Consider the following 24238-nt stretch of genomic DNA (forward strand, 5'->3'; position numbering starts at 1 on the left):
GAGACAGAATGGAGAGAGGAGCAGAGAGTTTAGGAGTAAACTAACCTGCTTATTTCCAAGGAAACAATGGAAGTTTACAACTCATCAATATCTTCTGCCCAAATGAGTTTAAAATACTATATGAGCTCTGCCCAGGATGCAAACATCTGCTATATCAAGTTGAATTCTGCCAGTGCAAGGGCCAAGGAATGCCTTCCTTTTTTTCTAACCAGTTAGAGTTTAAAAAAAAAAAAAGCTATTGTGAACCATCTTTGGGGCCAGCACCAGCACCAGCACCATGTTAACTCCTCCAGTAACTATGGTGACATAAAAGACCTATTACCTAGCCTTTTAGTAACTTCCCATCTAGTTAGGACTGGATCATTCCACATAAAATAGCCAAGAATAGGTCAGATGCAGTCACTATGAAAGAAAGTAGACAAAGGAGAGACTGCAGAGGAATGCTACAGTTGTAGCTGAAGAAGCTGTTGGCTGGTGGGATTTGAGCAGGGGAAGTGGGAAAACATTCCACAGGTTAAAGAAAACAGTACAAACAAAGGAACAAAGGTAGATGAAGTGTTTCCAAATTACCACCCCCGACTGCCATCACACATGCATAGAGTCCTCCTTTCTTACCTACCAAAACCTCTCAAAGATCACCACTTGGTCATGGCATACAAATGCAAATTGATAAATTATAATACAAGTGTGCTATATGATAGAAAAGGCTGAGCAGGAAGAAAATTGCATTTAGAGCTGTTTGTGGAAATTCTCATACTGAAAAGAAGACAGATTTACTGCAGTGAAAAGGAGTTAACAGAATATTCCCAAACAAGTATTGTTATTAAAAAGTACAAAAAAGTAGTTTTTAAATAAATACAATCAACTATTTAGCCTAATAATTTTAAGATAATTATAATCCCATTATATCTCAAATTACAACTAAATAAGTCATTTATCTGGCTTACAAAAACACAAAAAGCTTCAGAAAATAAAGTGTATTCTGCATGCTGTAAAACATGAGTCTTAAGAACAGAAGTGTAAAACCTCGGTTGCTTTCTAAAAACAATCTGACAGCACACATAGAAGATCTGTTTTGTTTCAACAGACAGGGTCAGACATGGAAAAAAAACAAACAGTATGGCTCTAGCTGAACATCCACAAAGATACAGAACTAGAAGTACCTGAAAAACAAAAGGACAAAACTCTCTACACAAGGAAATGGCAGTAAAGAACTTACAGAAAGAATTCTCACAGGATCATTAACAAAGACAAAAACACAGTAAGAGAACTGAAGCAGCTGCTAATCCCTAGGTAGTTTACCAGGTGGAAAAGCAAGCACAGGGAAGGGCACACATTTGAAAGGCTAGAGGAACCCCGAACCCCACCCACCGCCCATGCATCTCCCTGTCGCCCACGGAGATGCATCCGGTTCAAGACAAAAATCCTTTAGCATGCTTAGCTGTTTCTTGTAGGTCACAGAGAACTTGTTTGTGATAACTGATTTTTTTTGTTTAACTACAATATGTAAGGAAGGAATCAATGCTGAAGGGAAAGATGGAGAGAATTGGCATTTCATGCTTTATAACTTTGTCTCCTGTTAGCTGCAATTTACACATTGCTCTAAGCCTTCATTTTTCTTTTTTCTTCATCTTTTATTTTTCCATTTAATAAATGACAGATTATTTGCTCCCTATTTGCTATAAAGTTTCAGAAGATAATGAGTATGAAACCTAGCAGGCATCAATAAACACTGTCTTATATTGTGACCAATTTTGTCTATTTCAGAGAAAGTGATGAGAGGAGGGAGGAACCATCACTAAGACAAAGCTGTAATGAAGTTTGAACTCTTCTGCGCCTACGTACCTTCCATCTTTAACTTTCTCTGTGTCTCTGGGCTAAGAGAACACAAACCTTAGTCTATAAAAAATACCCTCCAAATTATTTCACATAGGTATCCTTCCTTGAAAACACAGGAAGGAAGAGGAAGAAACAGGCTCAGTTAGGCTTTTTGGGCCTTCTGCCTGATTTTCATTAAACTCACAACCCAATTTCATTTGGCTCCAGAGTTCCTTTTTAAAAGCTTCTGGGAAATGAATCTACTTTCTAGGCTGGTTTCAGGGTTAATCTTCACCAGGTCAAGTTACTGGAACAAAGGAACATAATAGCTAATACCCATGAAAAAATTCTTTTGCTCCCTTTAATTTTTAATGGAAGCCCCTTCTAGAATGATTCTGAATTCCTACACTGAGATGGGTTTTATAATTCAAATCAGAACAAACTAAAAAAGGAATGTCCAAGCTGGGTGTGGTGGCACATGCCTGTCATCTCAGCTACTCAGGAGGGTGAGGTGGGAAGATCGCTTCAGCCTAGGAGTTTGAGGTCAGCCTGGGCAATGTAGTGAGACTCCATCTCTTAAAAAAAAAAAAAAAAAGCAGGGGGGTGGGGGTGGGCTGGGGTGTTAGCCTGTAATCCCAGCACTTCGGAAGGCTGAGGTGAGAGGAGGATTGCTGGAGACCCGGAGTTCAAGACTAGCCTGAGCAATGTAGTGAGACCCTGTCTCTACTTAGGAAAAAAAATATTAAAGAAATGTCCACAGTGTAAAAAGGATCAAGTTTCAGTGCGATGTCACTGAGTACTTAAAACAGTATGGGAGAATCATGATTCATTCTTTAGTTGAGGACCACAGAGAAACAGAAGAGGGGAAGGCTGGAAACCCATATGCTGCTGCTTTTAATCTGTCTTGGTTACAGATACCCCATTCCAGGATCCAGAGACCTCAGCCTAGGAGTTTCACTCCTGCTGATTCATTTGCAAATTATTGTAATAATGACAAAAGATGGTTTTTTTGTTTTTTGTTTTTTTGCTTGGCACCATAGCAGTAAGGCCACATCCCCAAACCTTACCATTTCGGCAGCGGCTGAAAGGTCTAGGCTTTGTAGCTTGCCTGCCAGTTCATCAAGGAGGCGAGCCTGCTCCTCTTGTTTTTCCTTGAACTGCGATTCTCGCTCCATCATCACGTCTTCTACTCTCTCTCTCATGAGGGCTGACTGCTCCACAGTGCTGTTGGGTTCTGTGGTGGAGGCATTCACCCTCTCCTCTGCCTCAAGAGACATCTGGAAATACTTGGTAATGCTATCCAAGGCACCTAGGGTAGGAAATGAAATTGCCCACAGTTAACCTCATCATACTAGGCTTCCTCCCCAAGCAGTGTCTATACTTGGTGTCTTCGGGTCCTAAATTTACTGTAAAGTTTTAAAATTCAAGAAAAAATATTTATGAAGTACAGTTTTCATGAGCAATGAATATGTTTTGTCCCATTAGCACCTACTCCAGCTCGAGTATGGCAAACATCTGGGTGAAAAATGAAAAATTAAGAAAATCATGCAATCTTGTTTCTATACACAAGCAAACATCCAGTTCTTTATAAATAGCTGGTTTCAGGCAGCCTGAAGATTATATGACTAGATGACTTTTCTCAATTCTTTATTCGGATCCACTCAAATGACTAATATAGTAGCCCTCCATATTTGTAGGTTCCACATATGTGGATTCAACCAACTGTGGATGGAAAGCATTTGGAAAAAATGGTTGTATCTGTACTGAATGTGTACAGATTTTTTTCTTGCCATTATTTCCTAAACAATAAAGTATAACAACTATTTACATAGCATTTACATTGTATTAGGTATTGTAAGTAATCTAGAGATTATTTTTAAATATACTGAAGGGAAAAAAAGAAAAAAGTAAAGCTGGGTGTGGTGGTTCACCTCTATAATCTCAGCTATTCAGAAGTCTGAGACGGGAGGATCACTTGAGTCCAGGAGTTCAAGACCAGCCTGAGCAGCATAGCAAGAGCCCATCTCTTAAAGAAAGAAAGAAAGAGAGAGAGAAAAAGAAAGAAGTATATAGGAGGATATGCATAGGTTATATGCAAGTGCCATTTTATATAACGGACTTGACCACCTGTGGATTTTGGTTTCTGCAGTGGGTCCTGGAACCAGTCCCCCATGGATACCAAGGGATGATGGTATTATATATAACAGCATGACATGTTTTTAGCTTTAGTCCAAAAGCAATCATGCATAAAACAGTATGGATAGTTGGACAGTATGATGTAACATATTTCTACATTCACTTTTTGCTGAGGATCCTTTACGGTCTATGATATAATGATTTGCAAAAGTTTTTTTCTGACCAAGCAGCATTCTTGAATGTGAAAGGATTTACAGAAGTATTAATACCTTAACTATTCAAAAGAACCCCCTTCCAAGAAAAGGCCAGGGGATTAAACTACTAACTGGAGGGAAAAAAAAAAATCAGGAAATGGATACCATTCTGATACAACTACTGCCATTCACTCCGTGGGACCTTTGCTATGTCTCTTAGGTTCTCTGTGCCCAAGTCCCACATTTGTAAAATGGGGACTTTGATCCTCATTTGTGCCAGAAACTGGATGAGCAAAAGTTTTAAAATTTATTAGAAAACTTTTTTTTTCCCCAAAAGTGCTATATTAAAACGTTAGACATATCGTTAAATCCATTGTCTGGGACTATTTGCACCAAAAAATGCTCACCCCGAATATCTGAGTTTTTGATAAATTCCAGTTGTTCAGCAAGTTCTTTCACAGTGTTGTCTAGGCTTTCGGCTTCTGTCTGTAGAGAATCCAGTTCTTTGGCTGTGCTGTTGCTTTGGGAAGTTGTGTCAGATAATTTCACTTCTACTTGAGCCATCATTTCTGTAACATCTTTAATCAGTTTCCTGTAAAGAGAAAGTTAAGCTTACTTACATAAAATAAACCCAAGGGAGAACTTTCACGTTTCATATTTTCTACTAGTACTGTATCCATTACTAATTTCAAACCAATTCAGTAATTTGTAACATTTCATCCCTAAGTGCTAGTTTTATTTTCCTTATAACAGATTGTATTAAATCTAACAATTTTTCTTTGTTCAATGACTTTTGAGAGAAACACAGAAGTACCACTCAGCTGAGTTGTGGCAGACAAACCATTTAAGGGATTCCGAATTTCTGCTGTAACATGAGCACAGGTCAGAGTGTGGAGTTCTGGCTCCATTCACAGGCAGCTTCAAGCCCTTACAATTGTGAAAACTGAAGACATAAATGACTCCAGTTATACAATTAGGCCTCCCAGCCACCAGCCCAAAACATTCTTCCCTAAGCCTCAGGGATCTCCTCCAAGATGGAACATGCAGAGGGGAAGCCCTATAGCCCGCCACAAAGACAACAGGAGCCACCAGTATCAGCTTTCATACACTCCTCTCTTCCATCAGAGGGGCCTCCTCCTACCAACAGCCTTTTCATTTTTTATAAGAAAATAGCATCTACTAAGAATGAAATAAGATTTAGCTTTCACAGTATTTAATTTGGAATCTAAACTGCATTTTGTTCTGTACTTTCAAAACCTACAAAGCCGTACTTTTGACATCTATTTGTATATTATTGTGTACATAGTGTGTATATGGGCGTGTGTGTGCACATGTGAGTGTGCTCCAGGTGGGTGTGGGTAGGGTTGTATGTGTATTGTAAAGAAAGTAATGTTTGAGCAGATTTTACCTCTGGGTATTACTGGTTCACCTAACTGAATGTAATTGTCTTCTTGGGGATATAATAGTATAAAAAACCAGGAAAATGTAAAGATGCTGAAAGGTTGGGAGCCATTAGAAAAATGATATGTAAGGCTGAGATAAAACTATAACCCAACTCAAAGAAAAAGTACTTAAAGGGATCGTTTAAAATGGTAGATTAAATTACATTTCAGTGCCTTTTTTTCCTGAGGCTAATATACATAGTTTCTTTTCTCAGTGCTTTGCTTTTATTAATTATATGACTCACAGAAGGCTTTCATTTCTTCTCAGGTCTCATAAAATGATACAATTTTTTTAAAACAAGCAAATCTAACATCGTATTTTAAAATAAGGCCACTTTGGTTCCTAAAACATGTATCCTTGGATAGTATGTTGAAAAAAAAGAGTAATGGAACTAGTTTTCCTGTGATTATTACAATCTGTCTAGTTAAATGAATAGTGACGGTAGAAACAGAGCTGTTTTGGGAATGTAATCTCTCTTCTGGCAGGCTCTCAAAGGACACCAGATTTTTTTCTTCCTCCCAGAGGTGCCTAAGACCCAGGCCAAGGATCATTTCCTAAATGGGCTTGAATTCGGACCACGGCCTGCCAAAACTGTGATCTCTGCACATTAGGAGGCTTAGTCTTTTCAGTGAGGTAAAATGCCTCATTAAATGCATTGTCACTCTACATCAGACGTTTCCTAACACTCTGGCCAGCTACATGGTCTTGGGCATAAAACCCAAGGCTTGACATCAAGGTCCAGTTACTTTAAATCTAGGTCTAGGAAGGACCTCCTTCAAGTCGCTTGAGCTAATGTCAGCTGTCCTCTGCTACTCATGCCTGGTATGAGATGAAAAGTCCCTCTGGCTTCTTAAAGATGCTGATTAAAGTCTCATCACACACAAAAAATGTTACTGTCATTTCGTCATATAAACACCTCAGTGTGCAGGATTTAACTGTGAAGCGGTCCCCTCAGGCCTAGATGGTGAGTCTGCAGTGAAAAAACCATAGCATCTAGGGAAGCACAGATGCCTCATACCCTTTTCTGTTTTTGTCCTTTAGCACTTAGGTCTTATTGTGCTGTTTTGGGGGTTCCTTTTTGGCAAAAGGAGTTGGGATGTTTAGGGGCAAGAGAGGGGAGGTAGGAGAAAGGGTAGATAAATGATCCTTGAGAAGGTCAATTCTCTAGGCTTCCACTAACAAACACTGTCCAATCAGAGGGAAGATTACCTAGAGAAGGGGTGGGATGAGGACTTTTCATCATAGAGCAGCTGTTATAACTAGATGAATGAAGCACTGGTCTGGTGGACTAATGGCGGAGAAGCAGAAAAAACTTGAAGTAAGCAGTCTTATTTTGAGGTAATGGAGTTTCCCCCATAGTAGCAATACTTAACAGTTTATAATTTTCTGCAATCCTGTTGTCATTTTATATATAAATCCTTTCATTACTTCATAAAGTAATGGCATATATTATCCTACCCCTTCTCCACAGGAGAGAAAATACAGGCTGAGGAACTGAGTCATCCAAGTTCACAAGCCTAGCATCAGAGCCAAGACTCAATTATGGATCTTTGTCTTCTAAATCCAGCATTCCCTCCCATTTTACTGACTTAGAACATGATTTGCAAGGAGGAGCACTGAATATAATGCTTGCATATTCTGTACTGCAGCCTCCAGAAGGCTGGTCCCCACAGATGTGCCAACATTCACTCACCCAAATGCCCAGTCAAGACTGCTGGAAAATAAATGGCTCAGAATCTGTTTTCACCCACAGGACTAACAAAACCTCCTGATGGAAGCACCATGCCAGGAAATCTTTGCTGTTTACTCATAAAGCTGAAAAAATATTGTGAGTTATTCCTCCGGCTCATTAACTACTTACTCTGCTTCCTCAAAGAGATTCCCAATGTTTTTCAGTGGCTCTGCTGCGGGGCTCTGCGCCAGGATGTCTTTTATCTCGCTGACTTTCCTCTCCACCGAGTCCACAGTCTCACGGTAAGGCCCGATCACACCACTGATCTTCAAGGCCTTGGCTTTCTCCAGGAATCTGTGTGTCCTGTTGGTCAGCTCGGCAATGATCACATCCCAGAGAGCAAAGCACTGGTGGCAGGGTGTGCAGTCAGGGAAGACCCCCGAGTACCCTCGCGTGCACTTGTCACAGCGTGGACCCTCAACACCCTCAACGCAGACACACTGGCCCGTGGACTGGTCACACTGTGGCGTCTCAATGCCCCTGGGGTCACAGTCACAGGCTAGAAGGGAATAAGCAATGCTAGCTGATCTACTTGATCATGAACCTTAGTGACAAGATGTGGCATTTAGAATACTCACTTCACTGTGAAAATGGGAAGGTGTCAACCATCGACAACAATTGACCAATGGCTCAGGTAGAGACTGTAGCAGCTTCCTCTAGCACATGCGTGACTTCAGTGGTTGCTAACCCCTTCTTAGCAGTAATAATACTTTAAACAGGAACGTTTTATGTGAATGATCCCATTTAACTCTCACAATAACCCTACGGGATAGGTGTTATAATAATCACTATTTCACAGATGTGGGAACTGAGAGATCAGAGAGATTATGTAACATGCTCCAAGTCTCACTGCAAGGAAAAGGCCACGCCAGAATTCTGATTCAGTTCTTTGCAACTCCGGAGTCTATACTCTTCACCTCCGTCCTGCCTTTGCCTCCCCCTTACTTAGGATTTCCCCACAGACCATGTCTGTACAAACAATCCAGGTTACATCCTGATAATGTGCCACCTGGCATCGGATACATCACAAATGAGCAGCTCCTAACGTACCTGACTCTATCTCACAACAAAACATACTTGATGAAATGCAATAAACATGATCAAAACAAAACCCAAAGGAATTCTAAGTATCCAGTTTAAAGGCTTTCAACTAAGTATAATCTAACTTGGGGGTGTCTGCCATTGTGATGACCACTGCCAGTACTACAAGCAGGGATCTTGGGAGCCATTCAGTCTCAGCGTCTCACAGGCCCAATAGGGTTGGCAAGTTATGCAAAGCCAAATGGCACAGGAAAATCACATGCCGTACAGGACAAAATGTGTTCTTGGCCAGTAGCTGTGGCTGAGATTACTTAGCACAGTGGCTGTGCCCTTGAACCCTGGCTTAGATTCCCAAATTTCAGGTGACCAAATGATTTTTATATCAACATCTGACATTTGAAAGTATTTATACAGGGTTTGAATTATGAAAGGCCTTATGCTAACATCTTATCGCTGGGCTTCCACCCATTCTGAGGAAAGACAGGAATAAATAAAGAATATACTATCTTATTTCCCTAACTGGATTGTGGACTCCAAGGGCAGGGGCACATGTTAAACCATTTTTCGTTTTTCAGCATCGGACTCGGGGTTAACTTGCAATCAGAATCCAAACGTCTTTGCCAAATGAAGCCCTAACCTCATTTTAGTCTAGGCATGCAAGGACACTTACATACCTTCATAAAAGAAAATAATCCTCCTGAAGTGCAATGTCAACTGTGGCAAAGCACAACAGATTCATGCTTTCTCAGATTTTTTTTTTTTTTTTTTTTTTGAGACGGAGGTTTTGCTCTTGTTGCTCAGGCTGGAGTACAATGGCGCGATCTCGGCTCACTGCAACCTCTGCCTCCTGGGTTCAAGCAATTCTCCTGCCTCAGCCTCCCGAGTAGCTGGGATTACAGGCATGCACCACCACACCCGGCTTTTTTTTTTTTTTTTTTTTTTTTTTAAGAGACGGTGTTTCTCCATGTTGGTCAGGCTGGTCTGGAACTCCCGACCTCAGGTGATCTGCCCGCCTTGGCCTCCCAAAGTGCTGGGATTACAGGTGTGAGCCACTCTTGGGTCAATAGCTGTGACTTGCCTCTGAAAAACTTTTTTTTTTTTTGGAAGAGTCTCGCTCTGCCTCCCAGGCTGGAGTGCAGTGGCATGATCTCGGCTCACTGCAACGTCCACTTCCCGGGTTCAAGCTATTCTGCCTCTGCCTCCTAAGTAGCTGGGACTACAGGCATGCACCACCATGCCCAGCTAATTTTTGTATTTTTAGTAGAGGTGGGGTTTCACCATGTTGGCCAGGATGGTCTCCATCTCTTCACCTTGTGATCCGCCCACCTTGGCCTCCCGAAGTACTGGGATTACAGGCGTGAGCCACCGCGCCCGGCCTTCCTCTGAAAAACTTTCTAATGGAACATCTCCCAGAACCAGTTATACTGAGGGTCCTGAGATCTGATATAACATCACCATCCTTTCAACCCAGAGATATGTGTTTGTGGCCCATTCATTTGGCCCTCACCACATCCTGCCTTGTATTGCTAGTTTATCTTTTTATTGTCTTTGTTCTCCCCCTACATTCCAAGCTCTCGAGTGGCAGGTTTGAGGAGTACAGCATTATGGTTAAGAGCATGAACTGCGGACTGAGGTGGTAAATCCTGCCTTCTCCACACGTTATGTGACCCTGGGTAATCAGGAAACTGAGTCACGTCTTCCACGTCTGTAAGAAGAGGTAATGAGTCTAAATACAGGACTGCTTTCAAGATAAAATAATTACAAAGTGCTTAGAAGAACATCTGGTCTACAGCAAGCATTCAATAAATAAATTGTTTTTATTATCACTTTTCGTGTCCCTACAAGTGTCTGGTAGTCTTCTGCTAAGAGTGATGCTTGATCGTATTTCCACTGGATAAAGGGGAAAAACGTGTTCTGGTTATATGTTTATTTATATGTATTTGCCAATAATGTCATGATTATTCAAAAATTTGAAGTTTAGAATATTAATTCCTCAACCTTTAGGATTTTAAAACGTAATTTCCTTAGCGCCTGGGGTTTTCAAAACCAAGACCTTAGGATTTCAAAAGTAAAACTTGGGTGTATGTTTTTCAAAAAACAGATCCTTTCCAGGTACTTAAAGTATGTTTCATTTTTCTTGTTTGGGGAATATTCTCATAATGAATCAGGAAGCTGTTTAGGCAAACCATGGATAACTTTAATGGTGATCCGTAGACCATACGTTCTATGATGTGTTCCTTGAAAAAACTATCCCATGATGAAAAATTCTGTATCCTTATATCTTGAAGATTAAAAACAAGTGTCAGCATATTACAGACTCAGAAGAGTTCTTCAGGAAAAACTGTTTTATATTGTTTTTATCCAGTTGTATGAATGCCAAAGTCATTTGACCATGGGATCTTTTTTTAGTGGAAGTCAATGCCAGTGACACCCAAGAGAAATAATGAGAAAGGCTTGGGAAAACCACTACATTAATCGATTTCTGAGATTAGGAAGAACTTAGATAACTTACAAATAACTTAAATAACTTAGTACCTTAAGAGTTTATGTTGTTTAGCTTTTAGGAATACATTTCCATTATCATTTGGTAAAATTTAGTCATCTTCCAGAAAGCTAAAAGTTACCCCCGAGTCACCTGGGTCCTCACCTCTCAAACTTGGGTAGGTATCAGAATCACCTGGAAGGTTCATAAAAAACAGATTGCTTCTCTACTCTCCTCCCATCCCCAGATTCTGATTCAGTAGGTCTGGGTGGGGCCCAGAACTATTTTTGTTTCTATCACGTTCCCAGGAGATACTGAAGTTCAGAGTCACGCGACCCCATTTTGTGGAGCACTGACTGTTACTTTCCCAGCTGTTTCTGCCCACCTTCTGTATATTAGAGAAAAAGAGCACGTGCGTGTGTGTGTATCTATGTGTGTCTGTGTGTGTGTGAGAGAGATGGAGAAAGAGATACTCTTCAAAAGGTGGAGCTGGAGCAGAATCACGACTTCGGAAGTTCAGCAATGTAGGCTGATGCACAAATCTCAGGACTTACGTAACAGAGGAAGAAGTGATGCCATTTGTAATAAAACTTACCTCGTCTACCAGCCAGTGGTCAGGGTGAGGCAGCCCTCTGGGGCCTACTCACCCGTCTCCCTTAGGCTTGACACAACTGAGGCAGAGTTGCATATGCTTATAGTTTGCTTAGACAATTATTTCTTTCCCATATATGATGCAAAGGTATACCTTTGTTCAGTCCTAAACATTAGGTTTTTGCTGCATTCATGCTTGGGGCAAGGGATGCATGCATACGTTGATTTATTTTTAATTTCTGTGATCATTTTTCATTTATTTCGTTGCTAAAGACATGTCTTGCTCCCCATTCTGTCATAGGCATCGTTAAGGGGAAAACAGCCCAACCCTGAAAGACTTAAAAGGCAGATAAGGCTTCCGTCTTTATCTGGCCGAGGGAAATTAGCCTGGGCAAGAGTTCCAATGAGCTAGCAGAGCTTCGGCTCTCTCCAGAAGTCAACAACCAGTTCAGCCAAACTGACCAACATTCCTTTCTCCCACCTGAAAAGTAAACCATCAAATCTCACAGATGACTGGATTGCAGTGTCATTATTGAAAAAGTTGGGCCTGACTCTCCGGGAGGGCGCCAAATAACTAGTCTCAAATGTACCAGGTTTTGATTTCAAGCTGAAGCCCCTGGTCATGTGCTTCCTTCCCTGGCTATTGAATTTCCAGAATTGCTTCTCTTGGAGTCACCTAAGAGGCAGGCACCAGAAGGCCCACATTTTACAACCTTGTAAAAAGACCCCCTCCACTTCAAGAATATTTTCAGTGAAACTCCCACACTCACGTGGCTGAAGCAGACAGGTCAGTTCACACTTGACAAGTTAGTAAAACTTCATGGACACTAATGTGTGGAGGAGATTCTCCCATCATCTTACACACCCACCGGATCTGAAAAACTGTGAACTGACTATTCAGGCTGCAGCTGACGAGGTCCAGTGGGCTCCTTCTCTCTTAAGAGAAAGGAATCAGAATCCAAATGACCTAGATAAAGCAGTCTTATTTTAAGAAATGGGATTACTTGGCAGAGAATCAGAAACTTTCTCTTGGAAAGGAGAGCATATATAGCAAAAGTTGTTGCCTAATCTTTAAGATGAACAAATCATGAAGATGAAGAATAGTATTTTTTAAATGAGATACTCATTTTAACAAGCCATAATAATTTGACTTTCATCTGTAAACACACTCTCTGTTCTGTGGCCAGTAGGCTTCCTCTATTTTTACTAAGTTTTCTTATCATTTCAAACATAATTGTTAAGAGGTAGGTAAATGAAAACTATTGTACCGATTTTAAAGATACTAAGGTCCAGAGGAAAACACTAGCAAGTGAATGCCACAATGGGAAATACTCTATGTACCCATTTATCACATAGACCTAACTTGCCTGCTTCCTTTACATCCTTCCCTCTCCTCCTCCAGACCTTCCTGTGCCCACTGAACAAAGTCTACCCTTAATGGCCCAGCACCGAAGGCTTCACACAATCTGGTGAAACCAAATCTCTCCATGACTCTCCAGCCAAGACTGTTTCCCGAGGGCACCTCCCAGAGCCATGCTGCTTCATGTTGTCTGTGTTGTCCTTTAGCTTGGATGATAATTTCCTCTCTAAATACCAGCTGTCAATGAGGAGCCCCCAGGCTTGTGGAAACAGCTGGGACACAGGGCCACATAGGCCTGGCTTCAGATCCCAGTTCTTTCCTCACTTTGGGCAAGTCCCTTAACCTCTCTGAGTCTGAGATTAGTCAAGTGTGAAATGGAGATGATACTTACCCCCATAGGTTCTTTGTTGCAAGGATAAAATTAAGAATACTTATATACTATGCCTAAAAGTGCTTGGCACTCAGCACGTTCTCTGTAGATGGCCACTAGAGCTAATATTTTCTGCAAACCCTTCCCTAATGACTCCATTTCCCACTGATCTTGCCCTCTTCTGACAACTGAAAAGTTTGTGCCACTTACTTTCTATCTTGTTACTTCATTTTATGTACCCCGTGTCCCCAAATAGCCTGCAAGTGGCAGAACAGTGTCAGCTGTTCTCTGTGTCCACTCCCCACCCTACACCATTGGTCACTCAGTACTGGGCTGATTATCCTCCTTTTTGTTGGAAACTTAAATTTGCCTTGGGACAGAGAAACTGCTACACCCTAAGATTCAGGTAATGGGGTTTTCTTCTGCCGTGGACCTTGCCTCAAAGCAACATGGGACTCTAGGATCTGCTGCGGTGCCAAGAATTTTACCGATACTTTACTTAGGCATTTCTATTTACTAAAAGCAAGGGCAATTTAAATAATTTTTATTTCTTACATGGGATTTTCTTTTTTTCTGACATTCTCTTCTATCCTTTTCCCTTTTTGGCCTCAGTAATATAAGTTCAATTTTGGAATGAAAGTTGGGAGATGAATATAATTTTACCTGCAGAAATGAGCTGCCTGTCTAGCACAGGGGTCATCAAGTTTTAATGTAAAAGTTGAAATAGTAAATCCAGCTTTCAGGCCATTCTGTCTCTGTCATGATGACTTGACTCTGGCATTGCTGCCCACAAGTAGCCAGGGAAAATACATAAACAAGTGGGTGTAAAACTTTATTAACTACTATCGGCAGGGGGCTGGATTTGGCCTCTGCCTGTGGTCTGCCCAGCTCTGGTCTAGCCTACCTGTTCTGAGAACACATTCTGTAATTAGGATTACATAAGACAAGACTTCACTCTACTGACAACAGTATTTATAGTTCTCTAAAGAATCGAATGAAGTCTGATTTTCTGAGTCACAATGGAAATATTAAGGTGGGTGGTTGTGAAAGAAATCCCAACATTAGAAAACACAGGCATTCTAAAGATTAATGTCTGGGCAAAAGAACACACTGTGTTTTTCTACTAAAAAACATGAAATGAGAAACGAGCACGATGGGGAAGTGGCCACTACCCGGAGCCTCTTGCCTATGCCCCACATTTACCATTTGCCTGGGTTTAGAGACACTGCCCTTTTCCAAGAGCCAGAGGCCCCAAATGGAAACTTTACCCTTCCTTTTTGCTATCTGTGAATCAACAGAAAGATTCCTCCTGTGACTCTTTGACTCCTGAGGAGGACAATGCAGCGCTCCAGGCTGTTTTCTCCAGCACGTTCATGGTGGGTGGATGAGATTCCCTCTCCATCCCAGCACAGTGGTGGGGTTGTTCAGGCTTGGCACCATCGACCAACAGCCCCAACCCGCCTGGACAATAGGAACATTCAACAATCTGTAAGTTGGAGGCTCAACTCATTTGTCTTTTACATAACTACATTCTTTTTTTCCATAAGGAGAATACTTAGCTAGGACTTACATCTTTCTATAAGCATATTGTTAGCTAGTTGGCATCAGAAAGTCTAAATTTATGCCCTCTAATAACCAATTCAACTGAAAACATATTTGTCAAGCAATTACATAACTGGAGAAAAGAGCTGATGTTCTTTTTGCATAGTTCCATCTAATTTTGAATGACACCTCTTCTTGTCCCTGCTGATCTCTGGGCCCATCCCTTCAGAAAGCCCCTGTGCTCCTGTTTCTATTCGTGAATGCATTCCAGCACAAACATAACCAAGAGCCTTGTCTGCCTCTGCATCTTGGCCCCTGCCTTCACGGGCCACACTGGTCCTACTCCTGTTGCCACCCTGTCTGCACCAGACCCCATAGCTGGCCATGAATCAATCCCCCATTGTCCACTCAAATCAATTCTCACTCTCTCTGGGTGCTTTGTAGGTTATGAGCTTTCTCCAAAGAGTGCTAAAAGCATTGAGGATCCGACACATTCTCTGTTTGACAGACTGCCTTAAGCACTGTGGGACATTTATTATTCTTGGCTTCTGCATACCAAGTGCCTATAGCAATGACCCCATTATGGTGATGACCCAAAATACTCCCCTCCTCCCAAATTTCCAAGTGTCCCCACCCCAGCTCAGCCACTGTGGGCACAAAGGAGAGATAGTATCTACTTTAACACCCCAAATAAAGATGCCCCAACATTTTATATCTTCTTCTTCTTTTTTTTTTTTTTTTTTTTTTGAGACAGTCTTGCTCTGTCACCCAGGCTGGAATGCAGTGGCGCGATCTCTGCTCACTGCAACCTCTGCCTCCTGGGTTCAAGCGATTCTCATGCCTCAGCCTCCCAAGTAGCTGGGATTATAGGTGTGCGCCATCTCACCTGATTAATTTTCGTATTTTTAGTAGAGATGGGGTTTCACCATGTTGGTCCGGCTGGTGTCGGACTCCTGACCTCAAGTGATCCGCCTGCCTTGGCCTCCCAAAGTGTTGGGATTACAGGCGTGAACCACCGTGCCCGGCTAACATTTTATAACTTTGAATTGCCAAAGTATGCAATGAGGTCAGTTGCCTTCACCCCAGATTTTAACACTTTGGGGAAAGGGGCTTTCTGGCCTTCCATGAAAAAAACAAAACTAAAGATAAGGTTGGAGAGATGACAATGTAGTGGGAAAACAAGGGGAAAATGAAACACCTAGATCTAGAACCTGGAAGTATCTCTTAGGGTATTTTCACTTGTGCTCACTTGGAGCTTCCAATGCTTCCAGAGGGCTTGAAAAATCCTTTTTCTTGCTGGTGTGAGCTGACTGGGTATCATTATTAGGGTCACGAATACGAATGATGTATACATATAAATGCAGAGAGGATTGGAAAGATTCCTATCAAGCTGAGTAAAAAGAGGAGTATACTGGGTGAGGAGATGAGAAGGGACTTTGTTTTCTTCTAATACAGGAGTACCAATTGCTTGAAGTGAATGTGGGCAGTCTGGCTCCAGGACCTACACTCTTGGCTATGGGACCTCTTCATCTGTCTGCATCCCTGCTGCCCTTGTGCCACCGGGATTGGCCAGCATAATAGGCAAACCATAAAGCCATGTGATCTTTGTAGCTCCTCCATTAAGTAAATTTCTATGATTATCTTACAGAAAAAAAAGGAAATGCCAAAGGGAGGAGTAAAAAGGAACAGACATATCCAGTTTCAATACATTCTCCTTAAACCAGGTTTCCTTGCAGAATACTTAGTTTCTGTTTTTTATCAGTTGTTTGCTTTTCCTGATGAAAAGTTTCTTACGTAATGAGCTGACCTTTCTTCTGGATAAAAGGAACAAAGAAGTTGGCGAACAATGATGCCATGAATCTCACTCTTTGCAGAGTTTCTAAAACAGGATCTAACTTTTGACCCAAACAAGTTGACAAGGTTTCTATAAGTCACAATTTCCCTGGCAGATTTAGAGGCGAAAGTTTAAAGAAAAGATAAAAGGGTAAGGAGTAAAGTTCTAAGGACCACATGAACAATTCTCTGATTGACTCTGACTCTGGGTAGCAGGCCTTTCCTGCTAACAAAGCTAAGATGGAGCCAAAGGTCAGAAAGCTTTGGCAGAGAAAGCTATTTTGCCAATGACACATGCTGACAGAATCAGGGTATGTGCAACGATAGAGCCATTATCTGGAAAAAATCAAGCCTTGGGGCATTACAAGTTTGAGGAATTTAACAGAGTAGTGATTAGAGCCCTGGAAAAAACAGATTTTAAGCAGAGTTTTACTTTCAAGAGACATCTTGGAGAAACTGGTCCACTGGATTTCAATACCTTCTAATGGAAGAGGGGATGTCAGATCTCATTAAGAACCAAATTTGGAGAATGATGAAAGAAAAGTACCTGTTTATTAACATAGCAAACATTATCCCCACTGTGAAACAAACCTTAATCTAAGAGGTCCATACAAACCCTTCTGGCTAAGCCTCAACTTAAAAAACAAATCATATCTAATTTGTTCTGGTCTTGCCCACTGACCTTTTTCTGCTGTTAAGGAACACATGGGTTTGCACCCTGAAGGAACACAGTTTCTAGGTTCCTGACCTTCTGTAGGAGATATTGAATGAGTTGCCAACTTGAAGATCTGTATTATTTCTTGCTGTAGTTGTGTCCAAAAAAAGAAAACGGTCATTTTAAAAATTTAAGAGTCCTGGCCAGGCACAGTGGCTCACGCCTGTAATTCTAGAACTTTGGGAGGCCGAGGTGGGTGAATCATGAGGTCAGGAGTTTGAGACCAGCCTGACCAATATGGTGAAACCCCATCTCTACTGAAAATACAAAAATTAGCCGGGCGTGGTGGCGCTTGCCTGTAACTCCAGTTATTTGGGAGGCTGAGGCAGGAGAATCGCTTGAACCCAGGAGGTGGAGGTTGCAGTAAGCCGAGATTATGCCACTGCATTCCGGCCTGGGTGACAGAGCGAGACTCCGTCTCAAAAAAAAAAAAATTCAAGAGTCCAACAGAGACCTATAATTTCAGATGTGTAACAAATATACCAAAGAGCACTTAAGAAACTACAGAAAATTTTTATCCATAATGATCAATTAAAAACAGGGAAGAAAATCAAGTAGGAAAGAAAGAATATAAAAACAGAGTTGCAACAGCCTGTTCCTTCTTTTCCATGTTTTGACTTTAAGATCTGAAAAATAATTTTCCAGGTCAAAAAAATTGCAATACCATAAAAATCAAGCAATCCTTATGATTCACATAATTTTAACAAGTTTTTGTTCGTAAGAAAATGTCATTTCCATCTTTTTGTTTGTTTGTTTGTTTAATCATAAGCTTAGGTGAAAATCTGGGTTTTATTCACATTAAACTGACTTGGAGCCCCTGACCTTGGAGCCCTTTGTTGTGCACGAAGTCTCCATGACATTGCCCTCCAGTTTTCACTGGTGGGGATGTTATCTTACACACATACGCCAAGAGCTTAAACTGTCAACAGAGTCTAGTTGATCCACTGAATCCAGTGATCTTACTAGGATAACCATTTACCTCTTCTTGTGCCATCAAGGAAGTTGGCCACAAAATACTGTTCAGAGGGGATAAAAAGTCACTTTGCCAAACATACGGTTCACATGGTCCCACCTTGGTTAAAAGTATTTTAAGAAGCAGCTCTGTGTGTATTTGTGGTGTGTGTGTGTGTGTGTGTGTGTGTGTGTGTGCTTACAGACACACAGAAACAAACTTTACCCCAGGGTGTGGGGCCGGGAGAGTATGCACATCCACTCTTGACTACCTATACTTATGGGCAGGGCTAGATTTGTTAGATTGTTTTTTAAACAATCAGTGTTAATTCATTTTGCAATTAAATACAGGTTCTTATAGACACGTTAATTTGTACTGTGTTTTATAATTTACAATTTACAGAAGGCTCTTGTAGAACCCCCGTTCCCTCCACTCTCTGATCAAGTCAATGCGAAAACGCCCACAACTCACCTCGGCACTCCACGTCGGGGTCTCCCCAGAAGAGTTCCTGGCACTCGCTGCAGGTGCGGCCTCCAAACCCAGGCATGCACTGGCACTGCCCCGTGAACTGCGGCCAGAACACAGACCTTGGTCAAGCAGGCTTCAGGCCAGAAGCCAGTTGTCATCTTTTTTTTCTAGCTGCCAGTTAGAAGTGGGAATGAACTGTTTACCTGAGAAGGTCTCCATTGACTAGGAAAAGTGACTCCCACTTCGATCGTAGGTGTCGAGAGCCCCATGCCAGCATCTAAGTGCTCTTTTGCAACAGGGCTTGGAAAGGTCTGTGGCATGTTATTATTTATTTACATATTTCCTCACTTTTATCCTCACAGATCAGCCACAATCCTGGGCCACCTTTGACTCGCCTGACTTAGGGAGTATGTCCTCCTTAGCATGTGTCAGGAAACAACAGCACTTTTTACAATGCTGGGTATGGCTAATTGGTTCCTTTCAAGTTGAGAAGCTAAGAAAAGAGTCTGCTTCAGCGCCCAGGTACTGAAGAGAAATAGCACACCCTTGTCTATTGTTAAGTGAGTCTGCATCTGCAGCTGGGACCCTCTACTGAAATGCTATGGATGTGTCTGATGGGGACTCTCTGCACAGTTATGTAGACCCAGCCAAGGGGTACAAATGAGGGCTAAGATCCAGGCCACGCTGTGTTTCAAGCTGTGTGCCCTGGTGCCTTGCTCTAACTGGGGCAAAGTCACCATAGGCTGACACCTGAGCTCATAAAGGCATCATCCCCAGCAGCAGCCCCTCACCTCATTGCAAGACGGCCCGAAGGAATGAGCAGCATTGCAGTTGCATGGGTCACAGCCAGTGCCACTGGCCAGCTGCCAGGTATTGGGCGCACAGCGGTCACAGTTCTGCCCGATCACATTAGGAAGACACAAGCACTGACCAGTGGCTTTGTCGCACTGGCAGTCAGAGCCGTTACAGTGCTCTTGCACGGTGCCCAGGTAATTACAGACACACTCTGCAAAAGAACAACACATTTACTTATTGTCACACTCCCAAATACACAGGCATGCAGATGTTAGCCACATCTAAACGCTAAGATGTTCCCACTTCAGATCTTGACCTTGAAATGCAAAGAAGGAAAGAAATGGAGGTGATTCAAAAATAAAGCTAAAATTACTGTTTAGAAGTTCTCATGATTTCTTACACAGTTCTGACATTTCCCAGATACACACAATGACACATTTCACCTAAAAGTATGTTCAAAATACACAGATTTGACAAGATGCTGGTGAGTCATTTTAAAATTGAAGGCTTAACTGGAAATAATTTTTAAAAATGCCAGTGGGAACTGAGATATCTAATAATTTCAAACTCTTGGCAGAGAACAGCCGTAATAAACGTGTTGGACATAGCAGGTAAAAGCCCTTTAAGCTACTAAGGCTTTTAAGGAATCCAGTCCTGCTGGTCCCTAGCATTCCACACGTTTGTATAAACAAAGCCAGGAGCCTGGGGGCTGTGCAGCTGCAGCAGGAGGAAATGCTAGTTGATCTTGGTAAGAGAGAAATAAAGAGTTCCAAAAGAGAGATGTTAGAGATGCTACTTCTTTCTCTTCCTTAAGCTGGAAGGCTCTATTCCATCAATGCCACTAGAAAAGGTGGGACCACAGTGGGTATTTAGGATTTCGAAGTCCATCCAACCAGCAAGTTCATGGGCAGAGCATACCATCAGTACCCTCTACTGGATGCCATTTATCATGGGGACAGCTACATGGTTTTTCTTTCCTGTTATCTCTCCCAGGCACTGAGTCACATCTTGAGACCTCACTCCTGCCAGAAAATGTGGATGTAAAGAAAAAAATAAAAATGACCAGGTGCAACAGCTCACGCCTGTAATCCCAGCACTTTGGAAGGCCGAGGCGGGTGGATCACCTGAGGTCAGGAGTTCGAGACCAACCTGACCAACATGGTGAAACCCCATCTCTATTAAAAATACAAAAATTACCTGGGCATGGTGGGGGGTGCCTGCAATCCCACCTACTCGGGAGGCTGAGGCATGAGAATCACTTGAACTCTGGAGGCAGAGGTTATAGTGAGCTGAGATCATGCCACTGCACTCCAGCCTGCGTGATAAAGTGAGACTCTGTCTCAAAAAAAAAAAAAAAAAATTGGTCTCATCTTTCCTTAGTTGAAAGTGAAATTTTACCTCTCTGAACAAATGTTTTCCCAAGTGAAATAAATACAGGAAGAATAAAATCTGCTGATAATGAAAAAAAGGTGGAAGTCATTCTAAGAAGCGGGCAGAATAAATGTGCATCTTACTTCGACAGTCCTGCCGGAGGGCGTCACCATAATATCCAAACCGGCAGAACTGACAGTGTTCCCCTTCCGTGTGGTACAGGCACTTGAGACACCTCCCAGTCTCCTTGTCACAGGCTTCTGGGTCTGTCGTGTCAATGTTGTTGTGACACTGGCAAGGCTGACACGACCCCCCAACTTCTGATGGATTGCCAAAGTATCCTGAGGCACAGTCGTCACATCTGGAACCTGTCACCCGATAAAACCAAACACAAGATGTTTAGCTTATTGACTGAAAGCTCACCAGTGCACCGACACTCATGCCTAGAGAGAGCTGATCGTGGCGGTGCTTCATCTTCACTGCACTGTTTAAAGAGCCCAGGGTGATCACATCTGAAGGGGAAAGAATAGGCTTTGAGTTGTGAGAGGAAGGCAGTATTACTTTCAGTGGCAAAAACCATAGTAACTTTTGCACCAGTCTAATGTTTTGTAGTCTCTAACAGTGTTGCAACTGCCCCAGAGGCCACAGCGGCTGTGGACAGTTAGGTCCTAGCGCATGAGACTTTAGCTTCTGAGCACATGGGGGTGGAGCATGCTGGGAGCAAACTAACAATGTAAAGCATAGCTTCATGTAGAAATCCTAATCCAAGGATTACATTTTTTTAAGATATGGGGCCTTGCTTTATCACCCAGGTTGGAATGCAGTGACATGATAATAGCTCACTGCAGCCCTGAATTTCTGGGCTCAAGGAATTCTCCCGCTTCAGCTTTCCCAGCAGCTGGGACTACAGGTTTGCGGCACTACACCTGACTAATTTTGTAAAATTTTTTTTTTTTTTTTGGAGAGATGGTGTCTCGCCATCTTGCCCACGCTGGTCTCTTACTCCTAGGCTCAAGCAATCCTCCTGCCTCAGCCTCCCAAAGTGCTGGAACTACAGGCATGAGCCGCCACACCCAGCCTAATTTAAGAATTACAGAAAGTGGGCTGGGCGCGGTGGCTCACGCCTGTAATCCCAGCACTTTGGGAGGCCGAGGTGGGCGGATCACGAAGTCAGGAGATCGAGACCATCCTGGCTAACATGGTGAAACCCCGTCTCTACCAAAAATACAAAAACAAAATTAGCCAGGCGTGGTGGTGGGGCATGGTGGCGGGCGCCTGTAGCCCCAGCTACTCGGGAGGCTGAGGCTGGAGAATGGCGTGAACCTGGGAGGCGGAGCTTGCAGTGAGCCCAGATTGTGCCACTGCACTCTAGCCTGGGCGACAGAGTAAAACCCCGTCTCAAAAACAGAACAAAACAAAGAATTACAGAAACTGAAAAGTTACCACTCCTCTGTGAGCAACCTGAAAAATTGGATCTTTAATGATGACCAATTTCCCTAAGAAATTCTGAAATTATATGCAAAAAAAATTTATTGAGTTACATATAAACATAATTAGTATTTGTAACAGTGGCTTCAAGGATGAAATAAGAAGGAGTTTTTAACAACCCAGCTAGATTAATTGAATCTTGATAGATAATGTGAGTATCATTAACAGTGAAGAATATATTCGGCCATCTTGTGATTCCCTGGATGATATTCTTTTCTTTCTTCTGACTACTATTTGGTAACCTCACAGCTTTGAGATACTTTTGCTAGGAGTTGGATAAAGAAAGGCAGGAGTAAAATTTAAGTTAATCTTTCTAATGTTTAATAACAGAAAAGTGTTCCACAGGGTTTCTAGATTTCCACGAGCTTACTTTCCTGCTTTGTGTTATAACGTTCTTATCAGTATCAGAGACTCAATATGAATTGACTCTACTCCATGTGCCAAATAGGAAAAGAGCATCTTTTCTAATTTTTAATTAAAAATTATAAAAGTAGACTTAATTGGTTCACTTTGCATCTTTTTTTCTCATTAACAATGAACTCATAAAGACATCTTTTTCTCTCTCTATGCCTCCCAAAGTAGGCACACGACTTACCAATGTATCCAGGATCACAAACACAGGCAAGCTGTAAAGTAACAGGATCTTGGTAGCAGCTCCTGGCAAACTGGCGTCCACTGTCGGGACCATCTGGGCAAGGGCAAGGGCGGCAGTGATCTCCTGACCCAATGATGGGGTCGCCATAGTAACCAGCCAAGCACCTGCATCAGTCACAGAAGAGAACAGGCCATGACCCCACAGTTCTAAGAAACCTGTTCCAAGGAAAGTCTTGAAAACTGTTCTGTTTGGGCACACTCTTCTCCACTCCTCATGTTTTCTTTGAGACAGAATCTTGCTCTGTCACCCAGGCTGGAGTGCAGTGGCACTATCTCAGCTCACTGTAACCTCTGTTTTTCGGGTTCAAGTGATTCTCCTGCCTCAGCCTCCCAAGTAGCTGGGACTACAGGCACACACCACCACACCTGGCTGTTTTTTTGTTTGTTTGTTTTTGAGATGGAGTTGCGCTCTGTTGCCCAGGCTGGAGTGCAGTGGCACGATCTCAGCACGCTGCAACCTCCACCTCCTGGTTCAAACAATTCTCCTGCCTCAGCCTCCCGGGTAACTGGAATTATAGGCATGCACCACCACGCCCGGCTAATTTTTGTATTTTTAGTAGAGACAGGGTTTCACCATGTTGGCCAGGCTGGTCTTGAACTCCTGATCTCAGGTGATCCACCCACCTCAGCCTCCCAAAGTGCTGGGATTACAGGTGTGAGCCACCATACTCAGCCTAATTTTTATATTTTTAGTAGAGATGGGGTTTCACCATGTTGGTCAAGCTGGTCTCAAACTCCTGACCTCAGGTGATCTGCCCACCTCTCTTTATGTTTTCATGTGGAAGATTTACTATGGGAACAGTGGTTCTCAAACTTTAGCTTCAATCACAATCACCTGAAACAGATGACTGGGCTCCTCCCACCGAGTTTCTGATTCAGTAGGTCCCCGATAATACTGATGCTGCTGATCTAGGGATCCTACTTGCAGGACCACTGCGTTCGAGTGACACCCATGGCCTCATCTGGCCCCTCACTCACTGCTCCCCAGAGGAAGAGACACCTCTCCCCATGTGCACTTGATTGTTCTATCAGCTGCCTGCCTGTCCTGACCATTCAGTTCTGCTCCCTCCTTGTAGTACAGAGTCTGTCCTCCTAGCGGGGGCTTATACCTGTCAGCCTCTGCCTATGCCTGGGAGGGGTGATGTGTTGGCAAGCCCACGGTGGCCACAGGTCTAAAGCCATGTCCTACAACCCAGCTTTTCCCAGTACTGGAGCTGAGGGGGTGACAGGGGTGCTCTCCAGCTGTGTAGCCC

General features: G+C 42.6%; 1 protein-coding gene across 2 annotated transcripts in view; it reads right to left on the reverse strand.

Annotated features, from left to right (window-relative positions):
- LAMB1 (laminin subunit beta 1) overlaps positions 1-24238 on the reverse strand; it is a 79217-nt gene that overhangs the window by 8851 nt on the left and 46128 nt on the right. For both annotated transcript variants that reach the window (XM_004046046.5, XM_063708720.1), the window contains 7 exons: positions 22927-23090; positions 20987-21211; positions 19469-19683; positions 18681-18777; positions 7453-7822; positions 4556-4740; positions 2886-3127 (listed from right to left, as the gene is read on the reverse strand). In XM_004046046.5, coding sequence (XP_004046094.2) covers positions 2886-3127; positions 4556-4740; positions 7453-7822; positions 18681-18777; positions 19469-19683; positions 20987-21211; positions 22927-23090 — 1498 coding nt within the window. The remainder of the gene's footprint in view (positions 1-2885; positions 3128-4555; positions 4741-7452; positions 7823-18680; positions 18778-19468; positions 19684-20986; positions 21212-22926; positions 23091-24238) is intronic.

This window comes from Gorilla gorilla, chromosome 6 (assembly GCF_029281585.2).
Source record: "Gorilla gorilla gorilla isolate KB3781 chromosome 6, NHGRI_mGorGor1-v2.1_pri, whole genome shotgun sequence".
In the NCBI taxonomy this organism is placed as follows: Eukaryota; Metazoa; Chordata; class Mammalia; order Primates; family Hominidae; genus Gorilla; species Gorilla gorilla.